At 39.7% G+C, this 22,957-nt stretch overlaps 1 protein-coding gene across 3 annotated transcripts; it reads left to right on the forward strand.

Moving 5' to 3' along the window:
- On the forward strand, nt 1-22,922 carry dnajb6b (DnaJ heat shock protein family (Hsp40) member B6b). 3 transcript variants are annotated; one of them, XM_047568285.1, is made up of 10 exons: nt 6-185; nt 7,230-7,354; nt 9,832-9,941; nt 11,688-11,756; nt 11,915-12,019; nt 14,622-14,759; nt 14,850-15,000; nt 15,102-15,172; nt 20,315-20,473; nt 22,014-22,922. In XM_047568285.1, the coding sequence occupies exons 2-10, from the start codon at nt 7,290-7,292 to the stop codon at nt 22,121-22,123; spliced, it is 978 nt and encodes a 325-aa protein (XP_047424241.1). In that variant the 5' UTR covers nt 6-185; nt 7,230-7,289; the 3' UTR covers nt 22,124-22,922. The 3 variants fall into 3 exon arrangements, with proteins under 3 accessions (XP_047424240.1, XP_047424238.1, XP_047424241.1); XM_047568284.1 differs by having other exon boundaries at nt 1-185; nt 7,233-7,354; nt 14,622-15,000; XM_047568282.1 differs by having other exon boundaries at nt 3-185; nt 14,622-15,000.
- The last annotated feature ends 35 nt before the right edge of the window (nt 22,923-22,957 follow it).

A 22,957-nucleotide genomic window follows, 5' to 3' on the forward strand; every position in this document is an offset into this window, starting at 1 on the left:
CATCCCGTAAACATCACTAGTATCGATCAATGTAAAGACCAGCGTTGATATCGAGACTATCGACAGTCGGATCGATCCGCCCACCACTACTTTCAGTAGCAGCAGCAACCAGCGGCTGCAGAGAGACAAGGGGGGGACAGCAACGGAGGAGAGAGGTCGAGCGAGTGGACATTTGCTACATCCAGGTAAGGACTCCTCGAAGCAGCGTCAACGTAACCTCCGAGCGGGTCGAAGTCGGTTCGCTAAAGGTGCGGGGAAAGCTTTTAATTTCCGCATAGAGTCATGTGGGGATGCTGTGTTGTCGCAGCCTCATGTCCCCCCCTTTTGCACAGGGAGGAGAACATGCTATCACGAAGCTAGCATGCAAATAACAAGTGGAGCCGTTTCCCCCCCCCCCCAAAAAAAATAACGTTATCTAGCTTAAACGTTAGCTTGCACATTTAGCTAAAACGTTCGCTAACCGGCTCTTATTCCTGGTTTTTATCTCTTATTGTGTTTCAGTTTTGTGTGCTTAATGCTAGCAGTGGCTAAGTGGCGGTCTATAGTCTAGTTAAATGTTATGGTTACGACGCCACTATTTTTAGACGTGTTTTAACTTGTTATGTAACATTATTGGCATTTTATTAGCATATTTGTGCTAATATAGCGCAAAAAAAACTAGTCTTCCGCTGTAAGTCTTTCCAGAAGTTTCTGAAGGGCTTTGACATGTTATCAAACCTCTTATCATTGGTCGGGTGGAGCTTCCAGGTAGTAAAGAATCACTCACAATTAGATAAACTAAAACAATTAACGTCTCCATTTTATTACTTTGTACTATATTTACCGTAATTACTTTTTACTAATGGTGGTCACTGTTTACAGGAAGAAGAATAGTTAAGCAACAATTATCAGCTGCTGCTGATGTTATTTAATGTGTTGTTTATCTGTTTGATAGTTTTCAGATTTAACACAATGTTATGAGCCAAACATACATGAACCAACAGTTGACCGAGGTTTAGTTATTTGTCAAACATAATTTTTATGCCAAGAACAATTTTAAATTGAATATTTGAAGCTGCAAATTGTTGGAGTGAGATGGGATCAAAGCTCTTAAATGACCATTTTCCTTTTATTTAACTTTGTGACGTCTCCTAAATCAATTAATAAGATAGTTAGTAAATAAGTATTAGTTGTTACTCTTCACTCACTTCTGTTATTGTCAAAATAACAGAAATATGTGTCAATACAACCCAATTCATTAGTGCCACAAACAACCTCCAAAATGATTTTAAGTTACTTTCAGTTTTTAAACATAAAAATTAAATTATGCAGCAGACAAATGGACTCATAACAATGACCCTCCTCATACCCGCCCATCTACTACAAAGACCCTTCAAAAACAACATAAAGAAAACCAATTAGCTAAATAATAATAGGTAAAATAATAATGATTATAAGAAGATATATATCACATATAATAAATATTATATATGACAAATATTTGACAAAATACAAATTTGTAAATAAATACATAAGTAAACAAATAAATAAAATTTAAAAAAGAGGGAACAAGAGCTGTAGACCTGAACTACTCAGTTTCGTGTAGCAACAACACACAGTTATTTTAAACAAATGCTCATTACCATAACCTTCATGAAGCTGAGACTGCACTAGATTTATTTATTTATGCAAGTTATTTTTCACCAGTAATGTTTAAGAACTTTATTAAACAAAATTTTAGTTGGAAAATGTCAAAACAAGGTGTTTGTAGAGGATCTTCACTATTTAATGATGAAAAATAAAATCCTTAATTCTCACACAGAAGTTGGCAGCTAAAATTAGAGAATGAATATTATTAGTTGTTGACGTTTCAGACTGTAACAAGCAAATCCTTGTGTTTTTGTTTTTCTTTGACTGATTTGCTTTGCTAACTACTACCTAAATATTAAACAAATGAGTTGGGCCGCTGCAGTTCAAGGTAAAGAACAGAGGGAAATGACGTCCTAACAAGTTAACAATGCAGATATTATCAAGTTAAAGCATTAGGGAGCTAAATGTGCGTCTAGTTATGCTTTCGCAGAAGTTTGCCATGAAATATTATGTGTGCTATGTAAACACTTTTAATCAGAGTTAAGTCATCTCTCAAAGGTTTCACATGAATTCATTTTAGCATTTTAAGTGATGCCAAATATTCAACCCTGTTGGTCAAGTTCAGCTGGTATTCAGTCTTGTTTGTTAAATCCGGTTGTACTACAGTAGTTGACACGCTCATCTAATAAACAGATATTGTGTTTGTAGGGGTGAGGATTCATGAATTTGAGTTTAAAACTCTATGAGTTTCAGAGAAACTCATACCTGTATAACCTTACTTGAACTACTTGAACTAGTGAGGGAGAATTTATGTTTTCATTTTGTAGCCAAAGAATTCCCTCAAAAACAACCGAGTGTCTGGTTTACCACTGTGAAACCATTAGAGACGGGATTAGTCCTTGTGCTGCACTGATTTCTTCAAAGAAACGGATCAAATTGAACTTTATGAAGGAGTTTCCTGTGCTCGCTGCTGTTTACAGTAAATTAAATCTTCTTTGGGTGATGAGCTATTAGGATATGTTTCCACAAATAGAAACTGAGGAGAATGAGCTTTTGATCATGCGCTCGCTGTTAATGTTTAAAACACATCCACTTGTATCATTGCTGAGGATCGTTTCAGGTAGAGAACAAGCTTGTTATTGTGTTTAGCTGTAATCCTTTTCTCTGGGCTGTCAGTTGTGAGTTATGTTTTGGGTCCTAGCCACTCGTAGCCCGATTTACCCCGTGCTCTTTTCTTGTTGTTGTTACATTTGTTGTTTGAGTGCACTGACAAAACTACTGCAATCACAATTGCACAGAATGGATTTAAGGAGCGTATTATTTCTGCAGACTGAAACCAGACTAATCAGCAATTTTAATGAACAGAAAACCTCGCTCTGCTCTGCATGTAATTAACTTGGAAGTTTTGGTGCATACAGAAAATGTTTACAAGGTCTGCAGTGTGTCTTTATGAGTCCATACCCCGATCTGGTAATGAATTATGTCATATATTTGTCCGTTTCATCCTAAACAACATTATCCTCCAATGAGCTCTGTCTCTTTTTGAGAAAAAGCACAAGTAAAAGTATCATAATTTTACTTTTAGAGACTGTCCGTATATTCTGATTTGCAGCATTTGGTGTTCTGAATGATATCTTGCGTAATATCTATTTGATATATAGGTCAGCAGGCCAGTGTGACTTACCCAATATTTAATGTCACAATAATGATTATGCAAACAGAAATTTCACCAAAAGTTGAAGCAGTCTGCCATTTTAATCTATTCTTTTTTTTTTTTTAGCAATGAATTCATTTAAGTAAAGTTATACAGCTCCAAAAAGTTGTTGATTTCCAGTGAAGTTTTTCCTCTAAGTTTTTAATATTATCTCTTAATCTCGCCTCTTTCTGTTATCATCAGTAAAGTTTATCATCCAGCTCCGACATATAAACCCTGAGTACTGTTATCTGCATCACATGTAATCACATTATGTTAAATTCTTTGGTCTGAATGTGGGGGAAACTTGTTCCAGCCTGTAGAAGAAGCCTGGAGTCAGGATTCACACTCAAGGAATTCACCCAGATGATTTTTTTTTTTTTTTTTTTTTGGTAAACCATGACCAAGGATTGACTGTATAAGTTACAAATGGTCTAACGTCTGACTTTCCAGCTTTACTCTTGTTTCTTGTGATGCACCATTGCAAGAATTTGACTTTTAGTCTGTTACACAATATTTAGCCTTTAAGGGGAATCTCATTTGGAACACCAGGACAGCACAGCTGAACTAACCCACATGTTGTTGCAATCTCTGGCTGTTCAAGGGCTGGCTGGAAGTGTTGGCTCAAAAAAAACCTTTGTAGATTCTTCTTGAATAGAGGCTACATTAAAAAAAAAAAAGTTGAATACTGAGATCCGACCATCAGACCCCTGAAACTTTTAAACGGTGAATGGTGAAAGATCTGTACTATATTTCAAACCCCCCCCCCCCACATCTGGCTCTGTAAATACAACCAGAGTAAGACCTCTACCCACCAGAAAGGCTTCATTTTCTCTTCATTTTCCTCTGCTAGTATTCTGGCATTCATTTGATCTGTGTTTGTGTCCATACAACAGGGTCAGGTTTAGGTCGACCAGTAAATTTAGAGAGTTGCACTGTAATTATTCTCCTTTTACCGTCTGTGCCACCCCCACTGCACACACACTGTCAATAATTATCAGGTTTTACGATTTCTTAGACTTCGTGGCTTAGTTGCACATACAAGAAACACAAGTAAAATACGATTAAAATAAAGTGTTATCTAGTAAAATAAAAAAGAAAACAGTGGAATCAAGTAGTTGGCAAAACTTACCTTAAAACTTACTTTTCGTTGACTCTTGAAAGGATTTAAAGATAATTATCCTTCCTCTAAGTTGTGTAATTGCAGCCAGTTGATCAGTTTGTCAGGAAAATTGTAGAAATATATTGGATAACTATCACTTCCATCAAGAATTACTCACATAATATACAGTAAAATTGTAAATCCTTACATTTGAGCAGCAGAAACAAGCAAGTTTTTCTTTGTTGTTTGAATTGTTTTTGCCAAACAGTCCATTGATAATAAGAGAAGCGGCAATAATCTAGTTGATCTAGTCGAACTGACCCATAAACCGACCAGGCTAAAACCCTAAAAGGTCTTTAGAGCTCTTAATTCATTTTCTACTAATTTCCAAACACAACAAACCACCACATTAATACATCAATAACTCGTCTACAACAACTGTAATTCCCTCTGGATTGGAGAAAATCACTAAATGCTGGTTGGATAATGTACTATTTTTATTTTTTAACTTTCTTAAAGCCTTTAATTTGACTTATATGATCCATAATTTCAGGATAATAGAAACTATATATTGCTTCTTCTTTCAGTTATATATATATATATTGTTCACCGATGCATTATGAGATTGACTGACCCACATCTGTTCTGCACATGCTGTGCATGGTAGGAATCCGTCTGATCTGGGTTAGCTGCGTAACGCTACTACGAGGCATAAATGAGCGCATACTACATCACGCATGGATGCTCTCTGTACAGGACGACATCTCTGGTAGTCACCAGCGTCCTTTACATCCAAACTGCGGCAGGTCATTTGGTGATGGGTGAGCGGGTCAGTAACGGCCAAAGTAAGGATGAGTCAGGATATTGGGTTTTCTTTTTTTTTTTTGAGAAAACTAGGAAAGCTTTCTGGGTCAGAACTATTATTTTTAGATTATGGTCTATATTTGGACGTAGAGTAGAAAGAAGGACGCTTTAGCTGTTGGGTTATGTTTTTCATTCAGCAAATGGGAAATTTACCAAGAAGGAGAAGGGATGGATGATGAAGTGACACAGGGGGGAGGTTTGGACTCTCTGCTCCAGTCGGACATCTGAACGAGAGGCGTTTAGTACCTGTGCCATGTCCCAACTCACTGGCACTGCCATGTGCCAAACTCCCCCAACCCCCCACATAACACGTACACAAACACAATCTAACTGCAAAGGCCACAGGTTATAAATAGCAAACAAACAGGACACAGTGAACACCAGCAGTTTCTCAGTGGTTTGTTTACCATTTTCATTTACGATAACCGAGATATCCCTCGACGATCACAGCCTGCCTTCTGATGTCAAAGTTTTACCTGTCCTGACAAACGCATGTATTCGGGTTGAAGTTGTGGAAGGTAAATGCGGAAAGTATTAAAATATGGCAACGGTTGTGATTCATCAGGTTTCAGTCAGTATCTAGTGTCACTGCTTCCTGTCAAAGGTCTTAAAAGAGGTCACAGCAAACATAATTTATCTCCAAAGCATATCTTTATTGTTTCCCCTCATGCTGTGTAAGTGTTATATCATCGTTAGATTGTCAGCGCGTGAGTCACAGAGTACCACATTTTTGTTCCGTGAAATTGGGATGTAAATGCAGCTCAAGAGGACAAGCTAGTGTGTCTTTTTTTTTTTTAAATTATTACTATTTTTAAGGAAAAATCTTTAATCTGAGAATAAAAAAAACATTGTCCTAAGTTATATGTAAACAGACGATAAAGCAGAGGTTGAAAAGACTCTACTTGTACTGGTATAATCTGTTTAAAACCTTCCCACAACAAAAATACCAAACTCTTATCCTTCTTATAAACCCCTACAAAACTTTGCACCCTACACGCTGTGGTTTGCATCACATCAGTGGATTATGAAGAGTATTACTAAAAATTAAAATAAACATGAGGTTGAAATTTATATGGAAAACACATGGTTGAAGACAACTAAAACATTGTATATGTGGTTTCCAAAATATATCGTTCAGTGTGACATCTACTTAATTTCCACTTCGGTTAAGACCAAACCCACTTCAGAGAATTACGGGCAACAAAAGGCCAACACACACTGTGCCAAAAAGATTTACAGGCTATTGTTGGTATGATTAAAGGTTTCGTTGGGGAGTTTGACCTGGGGAATGTGCTGGTCTGGAACAAGGGAATTACAAATAACCTGCGAGCGCACAATAACGATTTGTCATCCTTGGAAACAGCAGAAATGCTAAATGTGGCTAACTTATCTTATTTCTCTCTATTGCAGTTTCTTGCACGCAGAATCAAATCCTTTTTTTTTTTTTTTTTGGTACTTTGCTATTTGTTCTTATCTACCCTTAAATCAGAGCCCATGTCCTCCTCCCAGCTTAGTGCAGGTGTGTGTTGTCGTGCTAAACCGTGAATGGGGTGTCGGACAACTTGGATGTCTTCTGATACTTTTAATCAGACTTGTTACATCTGGTTTCTCATAACTCCAACATTAGGTCATGTTTCTAAAGAAAAAATAAAAAAAATAAAGAGTTCTTCATCTTTATAGCTAGATCCAAAATTCAAAAGATGTTTCATAACATTTTCTCTGTTGCAGCCTCAGGGTTAAGGATGATGGCCCACTTATTATAGTGATTTTGCCGGGGTTGTATTAGCTTAACTGTCCCCTTCCAAGTGCCTCTATTTCAGTGCGGTTGATTAAATCGTTGGGTATTTCCATTGCCCCCTACCTCTGCCTTTAAAGTTTACCCCTCTGGTCTGGAGTAGAGGCACAGCCGTGCTCGCCACGCATGGCCGTGCTCACTTGCAGATTGTTAGGCTTTATTTCACCGAGTTAACATGTCTTAACAGAGCTTCACTCTTTTCCCAGAAGCCACGAAAACGACCGTGACATAAGACAGAGCCCGTCAGCAGACACACAGACAGAGCCATGGTGGAATACTACCAGATATTAGGAGTTCAGAAAAATGCAACGCAAGAGGACATCAAAAAAGCGTGAGTGCCCTTGAGTGGTTTTGTTTTTTTCTCCATTTTGTCCCGGTGTTGTTGTTAAATGTCGAGCACTCAGAGGGTGTAATAGGTTAATTATATCCCCCTCTAGCTGTATACACTGACACAAGAGAGAGAGCAGAGAGACTGCAATGCAGAAAGTTTCCACTCTTCCTCATCCTGTAACCTTTCTGCTGTCAAATAGCCCCCACCCCACCCCGCGACACCGACCCTCCCCGTTTCTACTATTTACCAGTTTCTCACTTAACAAGATTTGTTTTAACAAGTGAAGAGTTTGCTATGAAGTGAAGGGTCTGTGCAAGTGTTGTGGGCAGAAGTGAGCCTGAAATTAGGCATCTGCTCCGGAGGACATTAAAAGTTATTTTGGGTAATGCAGCAAATCACCAAGGAAAGTAAAAACATGTGAGAGAGAGAAGAAAACTGTCGAGCATTGCTGATTATCGCTGATTAAATCAACTCGCCCAGGAATATCCTAGAGAGCCTGTTATCTCTGCTTTTCTGACTGCCACGAATTCAGCACAAATATTCACGTCCTTCCTGAGATCGGTGGCCTTGGTGATCTCTCATCAAGCGCCATCAACAACTTGAGTTTATGGCCAAGCACTTTCCCTTCCCTTTCCCTCTGCAACAACACTTTGACTGAATAAGTTCAACATCAACTCGTAATGTGTAAAAGCTTCATAGTGTTAAGTGGAAAAGAGAATTAACACGAAAAATACTAACAATGAATCGACCACCGTAGCAGCGCACGCTTCAAGAGAAAACATCACCTGACAACGCGGCGCCAGTGTGCATATTTGGACTGTTAACAGTGAGTCTTGCTCATTTGTGGTTTTACAGACAAGAACTCTACAAAAACTCCCTAGAAGCTATTCAACAGCCAGTATGGTAATCCTGGCTTCAGTCTAGCAAATGCACAAGTTGTCAGCGGTTTCTTTTGTGTATAAAAGAGTAATTAACATTAATATTACACTCTTAAAATTTCACTGACTGATCTACTCCACTTAATGGCAGAATAGACTAAATACCATCTTTCCCAGTCTGGTGTACGCTGACTAAATTTAAAAACGATTAATGGCACTACAGTGTTTGAAATGCTTTCAGGGTTTCATGTTAAAATGTGTCATTATGGAATTAAATTGGATGTGTTTTTTATCATTAGTTATTATTTAGTGGAAAGTTGACTAAAAGGATTCAATCAATTAATCAATCAATCAGGTTTTATTTATATAGCACCTTTCAGAACAAGTGAATGCCATTCAAAGTGCTTTACATTATAATTGACAAAAATATCTACAACAACAAAAACAAGGGACATGGTAACTAATGCACACTGTAGAAAGAATAAGTTAAAATAATAATAAGAAAAATATCAATAAATAAATAAGAATAAATAAAGAGAAATATAAAATTGCTAAAATATAAAAACATAGTAAGATATAAGAAAATTAAAAATATAATTAAATAAAATGCAGAATAAAATGTAGAAACACTAAAAATTAAGATAAAAAAAATAATAAAAAAAACAAGTGAATAAATTAGTAAATAAAAGAGAATTTAAAACTTTAAAACAGAGTAAAATAAATATAACACTATTAAAAGTGTCAATGTTTCTAACTCAAATCCCAATCCAGGCTGTTCCAGGACTACTACTTTATAAATGACAGATCTACAGCCCTTTTAGCAATAGTTAGCATGCTAACCTTGTTAAACTTGGATGGCAGATACCTCCTGTGAAACATAATTATCATTAATCAGCATAAAACAGAGCTTCCTAAAGCTGCAGGCACGACTGAAGACAGGTTTGTCCTGTTTGTTAAGTTTTTCCGCCTCAACATTTGCTATTGAGATCTAATGAAGTCTGATGTTGATTTTAAGTTAACCTTTAACTAAAAAGACTAGTACACAGTTATCAGCCGTGCTGCATTGTTGAGCTTCCTCTGTCCAGGCTGTCCAGGCTTTAGACGACAAGATAACGTCACAGATTACAACAAAGACCATTCTCTGTAGGTCTGTAAGGGAGTGAATCCCCAGATTGTGTGAAGCATTTTTTCAGTTTTTTTTCCGCTGACTGATTTTCAGCCCCTTGTCTTTCCCACAACATCCATGTGTCTGCTGCTGCTGGGCTTAGACACAAACAGCTGATGCAGCGTAAGCGGCTATGCGAGGACTACGCTGCTTGTCAATGCGATTCAGGCCGTCTTTGTTATTTCTGCTTGGGTTGGGAGAAGGACTGTGTGTGTGTGTGTGTGTGTGTGTGTCTGTGTGTATAATAGTGGTAGGTGTTCGTGTGTTTGCTGTAGTCATGGTTGCCACCCTAAAAAAAGAAACATACTACATACATACATATACAATTTCAATCTAGCACCTCACTTGATGACTAGTTCTTGGCATGTATTGTGCGTTAGCCCCCCGCTTTGCTTTGCTGTGTGTATTTTAAGTATAGGTTATTTGTGTCTCAGTTACAGAAAATTGGCTCTGAAATGGCATCCAGACAAGAACCCAGACAACAAGGATGAAGCAGAGAAAAAGTTCAAAGAGCTGTCAGAGGCGTACGAGGTGCTCTCAGACGGTAAGACGATACTGTAGAGAAGGAAACTGACGTCTCTCCCAAATGCACTCTTTCAAATGGTTTGTACAAGACATTAGCGCCTCAGATATGGAACAACTTAATTGTCATTTCTACTTTTGAGAAAAGACAATTAATTTCTATTATGTGTTATGTAAGACTCACACTAAGTGGTGATTTTAAATTATCATTATTCATTCTTCACATCGCTCTCTCTTTTTTTTTTAAATTAAATTATGTCATATCTAAGGACCTCCACATGGACTTTGCTTGAATGACACACGGTCTAAAATTGGCCAAGTTCTGATCTAAATCAGGAGCTGTGTGATCATGAATAAACAAGGCTAGACTACACTTCTGGCTCAAGGAACGTTTAATAAATTATTTCTCAAACCAGACTTACTCGAACCTCATTTTCACCAATTTCAGGTTTTCACAATTGACCTTTTGCAAAACGCCACCCCCAAAACGGGGCATTGTCCAATCGTGCATCCTAGCAACCGTTGGTATGTAAACAAGGTCCGTTAAGCTGTCGGGCACTAGGTACCACCCCGGGAGTTTAGCTGGGGGAGTCATGTTCTTCCCAAAGCTGAAAACACAACAGGAGTGGTGCATTAAGTGGAGTGAACAGTGTGGATGGGCCCACTCCCACCCAGCTAAATCTCAAGAAAATAAACAACATATATGTCTGCTCCAAGGTGGCTACAATGGGCTAAAGCCACTAGCTAACGTCTAGCTAGCAAGACACTCATATATACAAAACTGTATTAGTAATTAGTGCCTAACTAACGTTTGTTCACTTAGTGTCCCTCTATTTTTATATTTCATCAGTTTACATCAAAGTTGAACATAGCGTCCCAACAGGCAACTTGTTTAGTTTTGTTCTCTCATGTTTCATTTTGTGAATGGACATCCTCCCCCCTGAGGCTGTGCTCGTTGTATTTGAGGTAGAGGCCATTGATCGGTGAACTTTCACCTTGATAATCATATTTTCCCCTTCATTACATGTTTTAATGTTTAGGATTTTGCCTCGATCTGGATGATATTAAGCTCCAAACAGAATCTCTGACATGCACTGGGATACTTCTCCCCACCATGAACACTGTGTTGCATCATCAAGACAGGCTAGCAACAGTAACTAAGGGGGCGGGGCTTTTGCAAAAGGGTTTTTTGCAATGTTTTTTTTTTTTTTTTTTTCCTAGGTGTGCAAAACTAACCGTTAATGGTTTATCTTTTGGGATTTCTGTTTTAAAGACATGATATAAGCCAGATTTAATTAATCCTGATCAGCTTTTCATGAGGCCAAATTTCATGATGCATGATACTGTTGTTTGCATTTGTGTCGAAGTGCACATTCATAAAGTCTTATGGGATGAAAACGTGGGATTGAGAGTGCACCAGACGCCTATAACAACATCAGCTTTGTGACACCCAGTCATAATTTACAGACAGTGAAAGCATTTGTAAGAATTGACTTTGCACAGAGTCAGGATTGTTTAGCTGGAGTGTGAATGTCTCCTTTGTGTTTGCACAAACATACTAGCTGTGTCTGTCAGTGTAGGGCCGCTTAGTCATGGTCAAGTTTCTCACACTTTGGCCAATTAACTCAGTAGGCAACAGTTCACATGGCTTTTTCATGAGTTGTCAAATAATCGTTATTACATAAATTAGATTTATAATATAAGGAGAAAGTAAAAACCACTTTCTGTTGGTGTGTTTTTGTCTTAAATCCACCTCTTTCTGTGGCAGAAAACAAGAGGAATATATACGACCGATATGGCAAAGCAGGCCTCTCTGGTGGAGGAGGAGGAGGGGGAGGTAAGAAGACCAGAAATTACAAATTATTTCTCTTGTTGTATAAGTTTTTTGTTGTTGTTTTTTCTAAGAGGTAAGAAGTTGATCAGCCTGCTTGTTGCATACGATTGGAACGTTTATTATTTGTAACAAAAGCTTTGTTTGTACTGAATGTTTTACAGGAGGCCATTACGATCACTTTGGCGGCAGCGGCTTCACATTCCGTAATCCCGAGGACGTTTTCAGGGAATTCTTTGGCGGCAGAGATCCATTTGCAGACTTTTTTGGTAAGTCCACTCAAAGGCACTGATGGGATTTGTTGTTGCTTTTTTAGAGATGGAGGGAAAGACTCGGGAGAGGTGTAAAACCTGTTCAATATAATGCTATTGTTAACTTGACAAAATTATCGGGTCAAAAACGTACTCTGATTTGATGGAAACCCTCACGAGAGCAACAGAGGAAAAAGACCTCAGTTTTCTACATTGATTTTTCCGTTTTCTAATTATATTGCACTTCCAGCTGTGTAGAAATATGAAAGACGGGGCTTTACGCCCAGGAAATCTCCTGTAAAGCCCGGTGCTAATCCCCTGCAGCAATGCAGCGCGTATTTCCAATACACTAACCACTGTTCACCTCATGTGGTCATCTCACTAAATGTCAAATGTAAGAAAAAACGCCGCTAGTCTTTGCTGCATGTCAACTTCATTATGTAGCCTCAGTCTATTAATTAGGATTTAGTTTGTTAGCATAATCCTTATGATTAATTCTCTAAGCAACTACAAATAATATAAAGAAGTCTTTACACGCCCAAACAAATAGTTTAAAATCATACAACTGGCTCGTCAACTTAATAATAACAGACCTTAAATAATTAAAAAGCTTATTTTACTTGATAAATAGATTTCTCTATCATTTCTCTACGCTGTGAAGCTCGTGGAATCTTTTTCAGCAGCCCCTTCACCGTTCCCCACGGCATTTTAAACACACACACAAAGCCTGGGTAAACTTTGATGACGATAAACTGGTAATACAATATTGCTCAGTGGCTGCTCATTTGCTGAAATCACCATTATGTCTTGTGGGGGCCTAACAGAAGTTGTATTAAATACGAGTTTAGTGCCTGTCCTGGGTTGTCTGGGTTCAGCAAAAGGCTGATTGGAAGGCATGTGTGGTTCACCCTGTGTAGCTCTAAATATGGAGTTCAGACGCAGGCAGAGGATGGATTTGAGCATCTACATCACTCAACTGGAATGCTTTCAAAAATAGCTTCCGTATTAAAACAAAAGCAGATGTAATAACGCCAAGTGTGTGTGCTCGCTGTGTGTCTGAATAAAACATGGTATAAGTCGAGCTCACCAGCTTCGGCCGTACGTTATAGACTCATCGAATAAACTAGTTTATCAGTGCTTTGAAATTGACCACTAAGCGTGTAGAGAAAGTGATGAAGGCAGGAGTCTCACTTCTTTACTGTGGTGGTTATTAACGCGGATAGGATGAATTGATGGAGCGCAGCTGTGGCTGTTTACTCTCTTCAGTAAATGGTGTAAAAAAAGCCAAACCATAAAGCTGTCTGCACCGTCGCACAGAGGAGTTCTATTTTGACTGGAGACAGCCCTGATTATGTTTGATTGGTATGCAACTGGATATTCTATGTCAGGTTTATTCCAACTCTATAATAAGTGTGTTTCCTTAAAGAGACATTTTGGGTTTCTCGATGTTCCTTAAGAGGGTTCAGATACTGCTATAAAATCCCGTCCAGCCTCCAGTCCCGACTGTCCAGCAGCTTGTCTCCGCGAGCAGCAGCTGGTCCTGTGGATCTGTCACTCAGCCACATCAGAGTGTCCAGGAGGCCGAGGGGGGTGTTGAGACAAATACAGAACCACGCGGTGCTGAGGGCCAAGCTGAGTGCCAAGAACAGCAGAGCATTTATCTTCCAACCAACATGTGAAGGAGCAGACATGAGGCGATGTCAGCTGACTAATTGAACTCGTAACACTGCATTTTAAAAAAAATACATGCGTTTATGTGTTTGGCTGTTTGTTTCTTTGTTTCTTTTTTGTCAGATTTTATGACAAGTTACAAGGTTGCATTGTCTTTCTCTTCTGTAGTACATTATCTTGTACCTGCACACGCACCCAACACCGTCATTTAGTCTTTACGCTTCGCAGGTGTGGCACATTCTTCTCGGTTTTAATCTCCCGTCCTCTTTGCTTGACAGGTCTTTCAGAGTTGTGTGATGTTAGACTACCCTGCTGTATGTTCAGTCATGCCTTCGCCTTTCTGTCACTGTGTGCACACTGATCGTGTATCCAAACTGAAAGCACGATACGAATTCCTCAGCACTTAACTGACAACTTTGTAAAGAGCTTAGCTGTCTCCTCTCAACGTTTCCTTCAAGGTAAATGGACAGTAATGCAGTTACAACTCTGGTTCAGGGATACTTTTATTTTAAGCTTTCTGTCAGAGGGAACAAGCGAAGCTTTCTTGCCGCCGCCTCGGTCCATTCAAGGTTGAAGGAGGAGTCTTCTTTCAGCAAACGGTGCCAGGGATCCAGCCTTATCCTGCTGGGGTGACCCAGATCGGCAGAGCACAATTAGTAGCATGTCCACGGGGGTTTAGGATGAGAATTAATGGTCGGCACATTGACAGTTTAAAGATGAGATAGTTGCAGAAATTATAAACCAAAGCTTTAATATTTCAAGTGCTTTTTTTTTTTCTTGCATCGTAGTTCAATCATTTAGACACTGTTAAATGTTTTCAGCAAGAATAACATAAAAATGTGCACAACATGTCCAGCACCAAGTCAGCTGAAAGACACATATTTATCATGAGAGTTAGTAATATTCAAGTTTATCATCCTCTAATCACCCTCTACGATTCTCTTCACAGCTGACGACCCGTTTGATGATTTCTTCGGAGGTGGTCGCAGTCACCAGAGAGGCGCAACCCGGGGCAGGATGGGTGGGTCGCTCTTTGGTTTCGGTGGTTTTCCAGCTTATGGGCCTGGCTTCTCAGGGTTTGATTCAGGTGCGTTTCACAGCAAACAACTTCATATTAGACTTTTTACAAGTAGAAAGTATCACACGTTATCCTTCTTAATTATTTTTTTAAACATAGGTTTTAGCTCTTTTGGAAGCATGGGTGGAGGAGGATTCACCTCCTTCTCTTCATCATCTTTCGGCGGCGGAGGAGGCGGAGGGATGGGTAACTTCAAGTCTGTGTCCACCTCCACCAAGTTCGTCAACGGCAGAAAAATTACCACAAAGCGGTACCTAAATATTGAGCTCAACAGCATTTATCTATAAGACATTTCTAATAATCTTGACTCCTTACTAAGGAGGTTTTTTTGTCTTTATTTGTGTCCAACAGGATCGTGGAGAATGGCCAGGAGCGCGTGGAAGTGGTGGAGGATGGTCAGTTAAAATCTCTAACAGTTAATGGTAAGGAGCAGCACCTAAGACTGGATAACAAGTAATTATCTCGCCGCACAATTTTCTCATCTGGACACTCCAGCGTTCGGTCTCTACTTTCTCTGTCCTCCTGCATCTCATTCCCAAAGAACAATTTTCTCATTTTAGTTTAGCTCCGAGGGAGGCGAGAGACCTTTTCACAGTATTTCTATATTTGTATTTATTCCATTATTATTTTTGGCGAGGGGAAGAATTTGTGTTTTTGTTTTCTACAATAAATTAATTGTACTTTGACTTCTGCCATATGCACAAAGCTGGGTATGTGCTGCATATTTTTTTTTTTTCCTTTGGGGTGTATATTGTCTTTGTTGTTGTAGCTGGAAAACAAGATGCTGTACATTTGACTTACGCATGTCTTTTCATTTTACCAGTTTAACAAGCGAATGAAAAACGCTTAACCACTTCTCCACCCTAATGTCTTTAACTTGAACTCCACCTCGCTAACCTGTTAGCTATTACCATGTTCATGCGTGTGTTATAAGAATGACGTAGTTTATTAATAAATTAATTATAACATTGTGCATTTTTCTTACATTTGTTTGTGTGTTTGGAAATTCCACAGTGTGTTTGATTTTTTTTTTTTTTTTTTGCATGATTAAATACGCTGCTTTATGGTTTCACTGTAACTGTGTCAGCAGCTAAAACTCTGAACTCTTGGCCCCAACACTTGACTGGACACGCGTGTGGATTTTTCATTCTTTCCAGTGGAAGAAAAAAAAAATTAATAAAGAGTTCAGATTTGGTCAATAAACTTCAGTTTGTGGAACATCGTTGAAATGCTGCCGCCGTCACCTGGTGTCTGTTTGATGTTTCTTTTGGCTGTGTCTTGTGCCTGATCACGGTTTGAACTTGCTTCACACAATACTGCAATGAAGGAAAACCACAGTGGCTGCTTCTCTGGTACACTCACTGTTCATCACACAGCTCACCGCGTGTGTTAGCTTAACCCACTAATGCCTGAGTTTTCAGTGTACATGACTCACATTAGAGCTACACTACATAATGTGCTCTGTGTGCTTTCACTAAAATAATCCCTTTCTGTATGTACCCCAGAGATCATGAGGGAAATCTACTTCTCAGGGAAGATACACGTCCCATTTTCAAACCCTTAGGTCTTTTTATGTTTTTTTTTCTTTTCTCTTGTGTGGTAGGTATGAGCCAGGTGAAACAACGCCTTCTCCCATTATACCCTTACTCATACCTATTAATTTGTCATCTTACTCCTCCCAGCTGCACAATTTCATAACGCTGTAGAAGAGCTATTAGGGCAGCTCCTTAGAATAAGCCCATGATTAGAACTTGAGCTCTGCAGGACTATCGCTGATTAAATATCGCAATTTCAAATATATTAGCTGAGAAAAATACGAGATAACACCAAATAAAGCCTGGATCGTAGAGAATTTATTTAATATGTCATGATAGGCTCAGATTGGGTAGTGCTTAGGACTGCAGTTTGCTTGGAGGTCACTGTGTACAGAGAGTAATGTGTGTTTCTTGAGGAATGTGCTCAAGGCTCGTTTATTTACACAAGCCCCACTGCATATTTTTGTGAGTTGGGGTGGGGAAACTGAGGGCAGGGTGAGGTCTTCAGCGAGTCGAGCTGAAATGTTTAACAGCGTAAACCTTGATATTGGACGTTTTTATGCTCCCTTTCAGGAGTGCCAGAAGTGTCTGTTTCGGTGATGTGAAGACCACCTCTTCGCCTGTTTAGATTGTGTTTGTTCCGTTCGTTCAATTTCCTCTTTACACCAGCGCTGATTGAAACGGCAGTTGCGCTTGCGCAGTCCTGTTGCTAGGTGACACAGGAACCCTGCGCCTGTCTCTATTTATTTATTTATTTATTAATTATAAAACCTGTAACTGCTACGTGCATAAAAGATCATCACACAAAGCACAAAAGACAGCTTGGCACAAAATTATATATATATATGTATTTTTTTCTTACCTTCACAAATATGTCATATTTCTATACTTTCATACTTTCACTACTCCCCGGAAGCGGTAAAAATCACAATTTTATTGTTACCGACAAGGTACGAGCAATTCAAGTGTATTTGTGATACAATAGCGCCCTCTTCTGGACAACGAGGATGCTTTCATCAGTATTAGGGGGATTAGTTTTGTGTCTGTTAGTATTTTTTTGAACTACATTTCCCATTACTGTGGGAGTCAGTAGCAGGGAGCGTTGACATGGGGTAAGTAGCTAAAACATGTCCTATTATTCTTAAAAACTGCAACAATTTTAAGTATACAACTATGCCGAATTATGTACCAGTAGTCCCTGTTTGCAGGGTACTTAACAGTGTACTGACAACGACCATTAGACTATATTGCTACTGAAGAAAACGTAAAAACAACACGATTCTTAAGCAACTTCTGAAGCTAAAAAAATAAATAAAAGCAGAACCTTTTGTTGAAGTATTGCAAACTGCAGACATCGTTTTTAAAATGACAATCTAGGTCTCTTTCAGATGAATGAACCCTTAAAATAAACAGCATTCATTCCTAGTGAGTCCTCCTCAGTGTAATTCACAGAGGACCTTTATCTTCACCAATTATTATATTTTAAAAATATTTAAAGGCATGTAAATGTGAAACTTAAGCATTTTGTCAAATATGTCATAAAATAAATGTATTTTATAAATATACATAAAATCCTCTTCTGACTCCATATTGTAAAGTCATTTATTTATTTTATTTAATGGGGTGGGGGGTTCATCTGACCACTAGATGACACTGTTTATATACAAAACAGAACATGACATAATTACGCTGAATGACAACGTCTGTGGACAGGAGTCATAAAATCTGGAGTCTTATTAGGATAAATGAAGCAACAAGTGACATATGATCATGAATCAGGAAACTTTTGCCAAGTCAAACATTAGTTAAATGTGTGCACACGTTTTGGGGCAATTCTTACAGAGTTAAAATTATTTCTGCTGTCCGTCATAGAAGAGCTTGTTCCTTTAAAAAAAAATATCCTTCCATCCTTCCCCTCCCTCCGTCTGTTCCAGTGTGACACACTACTGTGATTTCCTGTACCCGAGTTTCCCCCCCGCATTATGAAAGATGGCTTCCTGTTGGTGGCTGAAAGCAGCATCCGGTTTTAATCCCCCTCCCTCCGCTTCACGTGGTTGACAGCTTATCGTGAAACCTCGCCTCGGCCCTCAGCCACTGGCCACTTTATGAACGATGGCAAAGATAAGCTGCCAGTTTCTGTTTGGCCGCGTGTGCGAACAAGGACACTGACTGTATCTCTCTCTGTGCTCGGCAGCAGAGTCACATCAGCACAACACCAGGGCATCTCGAACCGAGGGGAAGGTGGACAGTTGAAAATAATCTGTAGCTGTCGTGTAGGGTTACCCTCCTTCTGAGCAGTGATTCATTTTAGGACAACTAAACCTGCAGCCTGCCGCAATTAAGGCTGCTTTTGGCCATCGCGCATAGATTTTGTGTCTGTGCGTGTTTTGGTGTTTGCGCTGATGTGTTTGAGTCTAGACAGTGCGTTTCAAACAAACTTTACACACAGTGTTGTTCTGTTGGGAGACAAAGAACAGGCACTCACAAGCCACTCGCTGAAAATGAAATCAGGATCTCAAATTAAGTCCTTGATCCAGAAAATAAAAGGGCGCCTTTATGAACAATAAAAATTCTCATTATCATCACTGCTCTTTGATATTGTTGAAATTAATTATGTGATGATGGCTTACGCAACATGATAGTTGGAGGACTCTTATCACCAAGGTAACTGGGCCTGTAATGGGTACAAATATCGATCTGCCGGAGTAAAACGAAGCACACAACCTGGAAGTCACAACCATTTTGACTTAATCCGGCCGTCGTCGACTTCATCTGATAGGATCACAAATGCAGGGTGGGATTAGTATTTATTTTTTTTTAGCTGCAGGTTTGGGAGTAAAGCCACCAATTGTCCTGATGTATCTCCTCGCTGGGTCAACTCTGTGTTTTTTTTTTTTTAGTTTAAAAGGAAGACGACTTGAAATGGAGCTAAAATGACCCAAATCACCTTAAAGTTTACGCTTTCATCCTGAGAGAAAATAACCACCTTCGGGCTCAATCTCGACACAATCGAAACACATTTGTGACAAAGAAATTGGACTCGGGTCAAAATGGATGACCTGCGGTAATAAGATGCCTATTCAAACAGAGCCGAGGTCCAGTGATGTCTTTGCCTCTCTTAAGGCCCGAGCGCAAGCCATCGCGTTTGATTACCTCGAAGCTCTTGATCTCCACCTGAAAGAACACGGAGTTCTCCCTCTAGAGCATCTGCTAAAACGCGGAGGATAGGTTCAGTTATTAAATGTGTTTATTCCGAGATGCTCGCACATGGTCCAGCGCACAGCAGCGTCAATCAAAGTCTGATAACTTCTGATGTGTGTGTGTGTGTGCGTGGAGGGTGGGGGGAAGAGGGGGCTCCCAAAGTTGGTGCAGATCCTCCTCTAAATGGGACCAGGTTCAGCTCGGCGAGCATCTGGCCCCCTTTCTTCTCCTCTCCACTGCCTTAATTACACAACACAATGGCGATGAGATCTGCCTGTAATCTCCCGGCATAATAAGTCTCCCCTCTTCCCCCCTCGTCTATACCCTGCCTGCCACTAATTCAATATAAATGTAAATTACCCAGAGAAAAGAATAACCAAATCTCATTTTATTTACATGACTAATCACAATAAAATCAGGCGGATGAAATATGAATGAAATATATGGCTGGCGTTTGAAAGGAAGCGGGGCTGCCTGTAGCTTCAGTGACGCTTTGAACCTCTTGTTTTATATCATCTTTGTTGTTTCTTGTTGGTTGCATCAATATACCTTTTGGACGTGTGCTCAACTTGCTGTAATAGATGTGTGTGTGGGTTTTTTTTTTTTCTGTCTGATTGTGTTCACGCCGCCCAGGGCGTCAGAAGGCAATATGTTTTCCTTTTTTTTTTTTTTTTTCCTTTTGCAACCCACATCTCATGTCAGAAGGCTGAAATTTAAAGAGGTTATGGGGGGTGGCGGGGAGCTGATTCGAACACCTTGGGCGATCTAACCAGACAGCGAGAAGCTTAGGTGTGACTCACTCCCACTCTGCTCCGCTCACACCCGCAGACATCGCAGCCGAAGACCCCTTGGACGAGGACTTTCGTCGCCGCAGACCGAACGCGCTCCCCGGCCTTGGCCTGCACCAGCGCTACCTGAAGAACTCCGCCCAGAACCCCTCGGAGGAAGAGGAGGAGCACGGCCTGCAGAGCATGAGCCTAACGAGAGGTCCGCCCACCCGCCACTGCATGGCTGATTAATTAGCAGCAACACAGAGGTCCCCTTTAAAGAGCAGAGTCTTAATAACCGCAGCTAATTGTCTACTGTTGCGTCTGATGGCCACACAAAAGACATGGCCAATGCTGGTGCGTTTGATTGGCAACACAGAGGACAGAGATGTTCATTAGGAGGCTCGGTTCTATGTAGCAGTAACGACCAGAGGTCAGAGTCCAACCTCGGTTTTCCTCCCCGGGGTCAGGAAGTCACGCACAAAAGCTGAACAATTATCTGGAACACGCAGTGGTTGGATGTTTTATAATAGCGGCTTCGTTAGTTAAGGAAGGGACCTTTAATTTCACCGTGCATGGCTCCTGCTGGGATGCAAACAAAGGCTCTAATTCTCTTTGTGAGATAATGATACAGACCAGTCAGACGCGGGTCCTCAGAGAGTCTTTAACTACTGCTGCTTACTGAAACCGAGTTGGAAACGTGAGCGAAATCAGCACCAAGGCCTGTCCTTATATCTGATATCTTTATTAATAGGTAACTAATCCATTACAAACACTCGCTGCCGTGTTTCAAATGATTAATTGCCAGTGTTTATCCTCCTCTCAGCATCTCACTGGCCTTCTGGAAAGGAGCTGCAGGGTACGACAATTAATTTATCAACGGCAGAACAACCAAGGCTGTTTAACATGGAGAAATATTTTATGTATGGTAATTGCATCCGAGAGCGTTTTATTCAATATAACGTATTCTTTTTTGCATATTTGAGACAAGATGATTATATACTGTTTATATTCTGAACAATTAGTGCAAAGAAACAACATAAACAGAAGAAAGATGCAACCGTTCTGTTAGCAAATGCGTGCTAATTAGATAATAACAATCGATCGGCTCCATTCAGCAACAGGATATTACACTTTTACTCAAGTCCAGGCATGTCGCTAACGTTTCCGACTCCGGTTTGCACATAAAAGACTTTCTCCTTCCCCGCGTCTCCTGAATCCGTCAGTCAAATGCAGGCATCACAAAAGGAAAATGTGCCTCAAACATCTCATTAAAGCATCACGTAAAGCTTCAATAAATAACAGAGGGCGCTATGTTGTGAACTCCTTAAAACCTCTGCCTCCATCAAGGAGAATGAGCCACAGTTAAACTTTCATTTAGCCTCAATCACTATGACAACATTAGTAGTAAAAACATTATACCTTTTGCAGATGGCCAATTAGGAAGCATTAAAGTCTTGCCTTGTCTTGACTTTATAAAGACACAGTAGTTGGGAAACATGCTTACTTGCCTCCATAACACTGCAAAAAGTCAGTTTTAGACTTTTTTTTTTTATTGAGTTCAACAAATGACAAAAAGTGATTTAATTAGTGAATTATAGAGCAGCTAGCTGAACTGTTTTGTTGCCTTTAGACGAAGCCATCATCATAAGCATCCACAAATCCAAAGTAGCAGCTTATCTTTACACTTAAATCAACAGACGCACTAAAGATAACTATTTAATAATGATTCCTTTTCTGTCTTTTTTCTTTTTCTGAAGGACACACGGACACCAAGAGGAAGAAACACTGGCTAAAAGATGCAGACTCCAAAAAGAAAAGAGCTCCGCGACTCTTCCCTCGGTTCGGTGGACTCGGTACCTTTTTTTAAACACTTAACACACATACACACACACACACACATACACACACGTATTTGTTGTTGGCAGATGTGCCATCAATCATATGTGGCATTAGTTCGTCTTTGCTATGTATCGAGAGGCCCAACGGCCCCACTGCTGCGCCAAATCTCCTGTATCAGCTGCAGCGCAGATCATAACTCCAGCCTGCGCATCATCATCAGCCAAACGGTAGCCCCCAGAGACCTCGCGTCAACGTTTTGTTTTGTCTAAGATGCATTTGCGCTAAGTGGCCGTTGCTGTATTTATTGTGGGTGGGCCTGGCGGATGTACAGTGAGCTTTAAGAATTTATTAATCTCTTGTGATTGGACTTTTCCGCTTTTTACAGCATGTTTTGAGAAAATGTTGTTGGAAGGGTTCAGGTAGGGGAAGAATTTCAGTAGCAGCCTTGTTAGGAGTAAGCATGGAAATTACAGCACAAATACAGTATAGAAAGAGAATTAGAGAAGGTCGAGCTGTTCGGTGTTCATTAAAAGAGACAGTGAAGAGGGATAACTGGTGTCACTGCTATGTGAACTCAATAACATTATCTACTCTTTTACTGCCACTTCTTAAACGTTACTATTAGTTCATCTTTGTTTTGTGTGAGTGGGTTCAGCAACATGTTAACTTTTCATGAGTGTATCCGTAAAGGTTTTTTTTTTTTTTAAACGGTTTCCATCATCTGATTTGTCCCTGAATGACGGTTCTCATGATAACTGTGAGTGGAAATGTCGGAAAATGTTCATTTTTTATGGACTCCTACCAATAAATGCTTTAAAGAAAACCTGCCTTTGAAGGTAGTCGACTTTTTATAGTGTTGTAC

The sequence above is a fragment of the Mugil cephalus genome, chromosome 18 (genome assembly GCF_022458985.1).
Source record: "Mugil cephalus isolate CIBA_MC_2020 chromosome 18, CIBA_Mcephalus_1.1, whole genome shotgun sequence".
NCBI lineage: Eukaryota > Metazoa > Chordata > Actinopteri > Mugiliformes > Mugilidae > Mugil > Mugil cephalus.

What these genes read in the sequence shown, in the direction of transcription:
- dnajb6b (XM_047568284.1), top strand. Translation starts at nt 7,290, where the DNA reads ATGGTGGAATACTACCAGATATTAGGAGTTCAGAAAAATGCAACGCAA. An exon ending in GTACGAGGTGCTCTCAGACG is followed by an intron (nt 9,942 to 11,687) that starts GTAAGACGATAC and finishes TTTCTGTGGCAG; the next exon opens with AAAACAAGAGGAATATATAC. An exon ending in GAGCATGAGCCTAACGAGAG is followed by an intron (nt 20,474 to 22,013) that starts GTCCGCCCACCC and finishes CTTTTTCTGAAG; the next exon opens with GACACACGGACACCAAGAGG.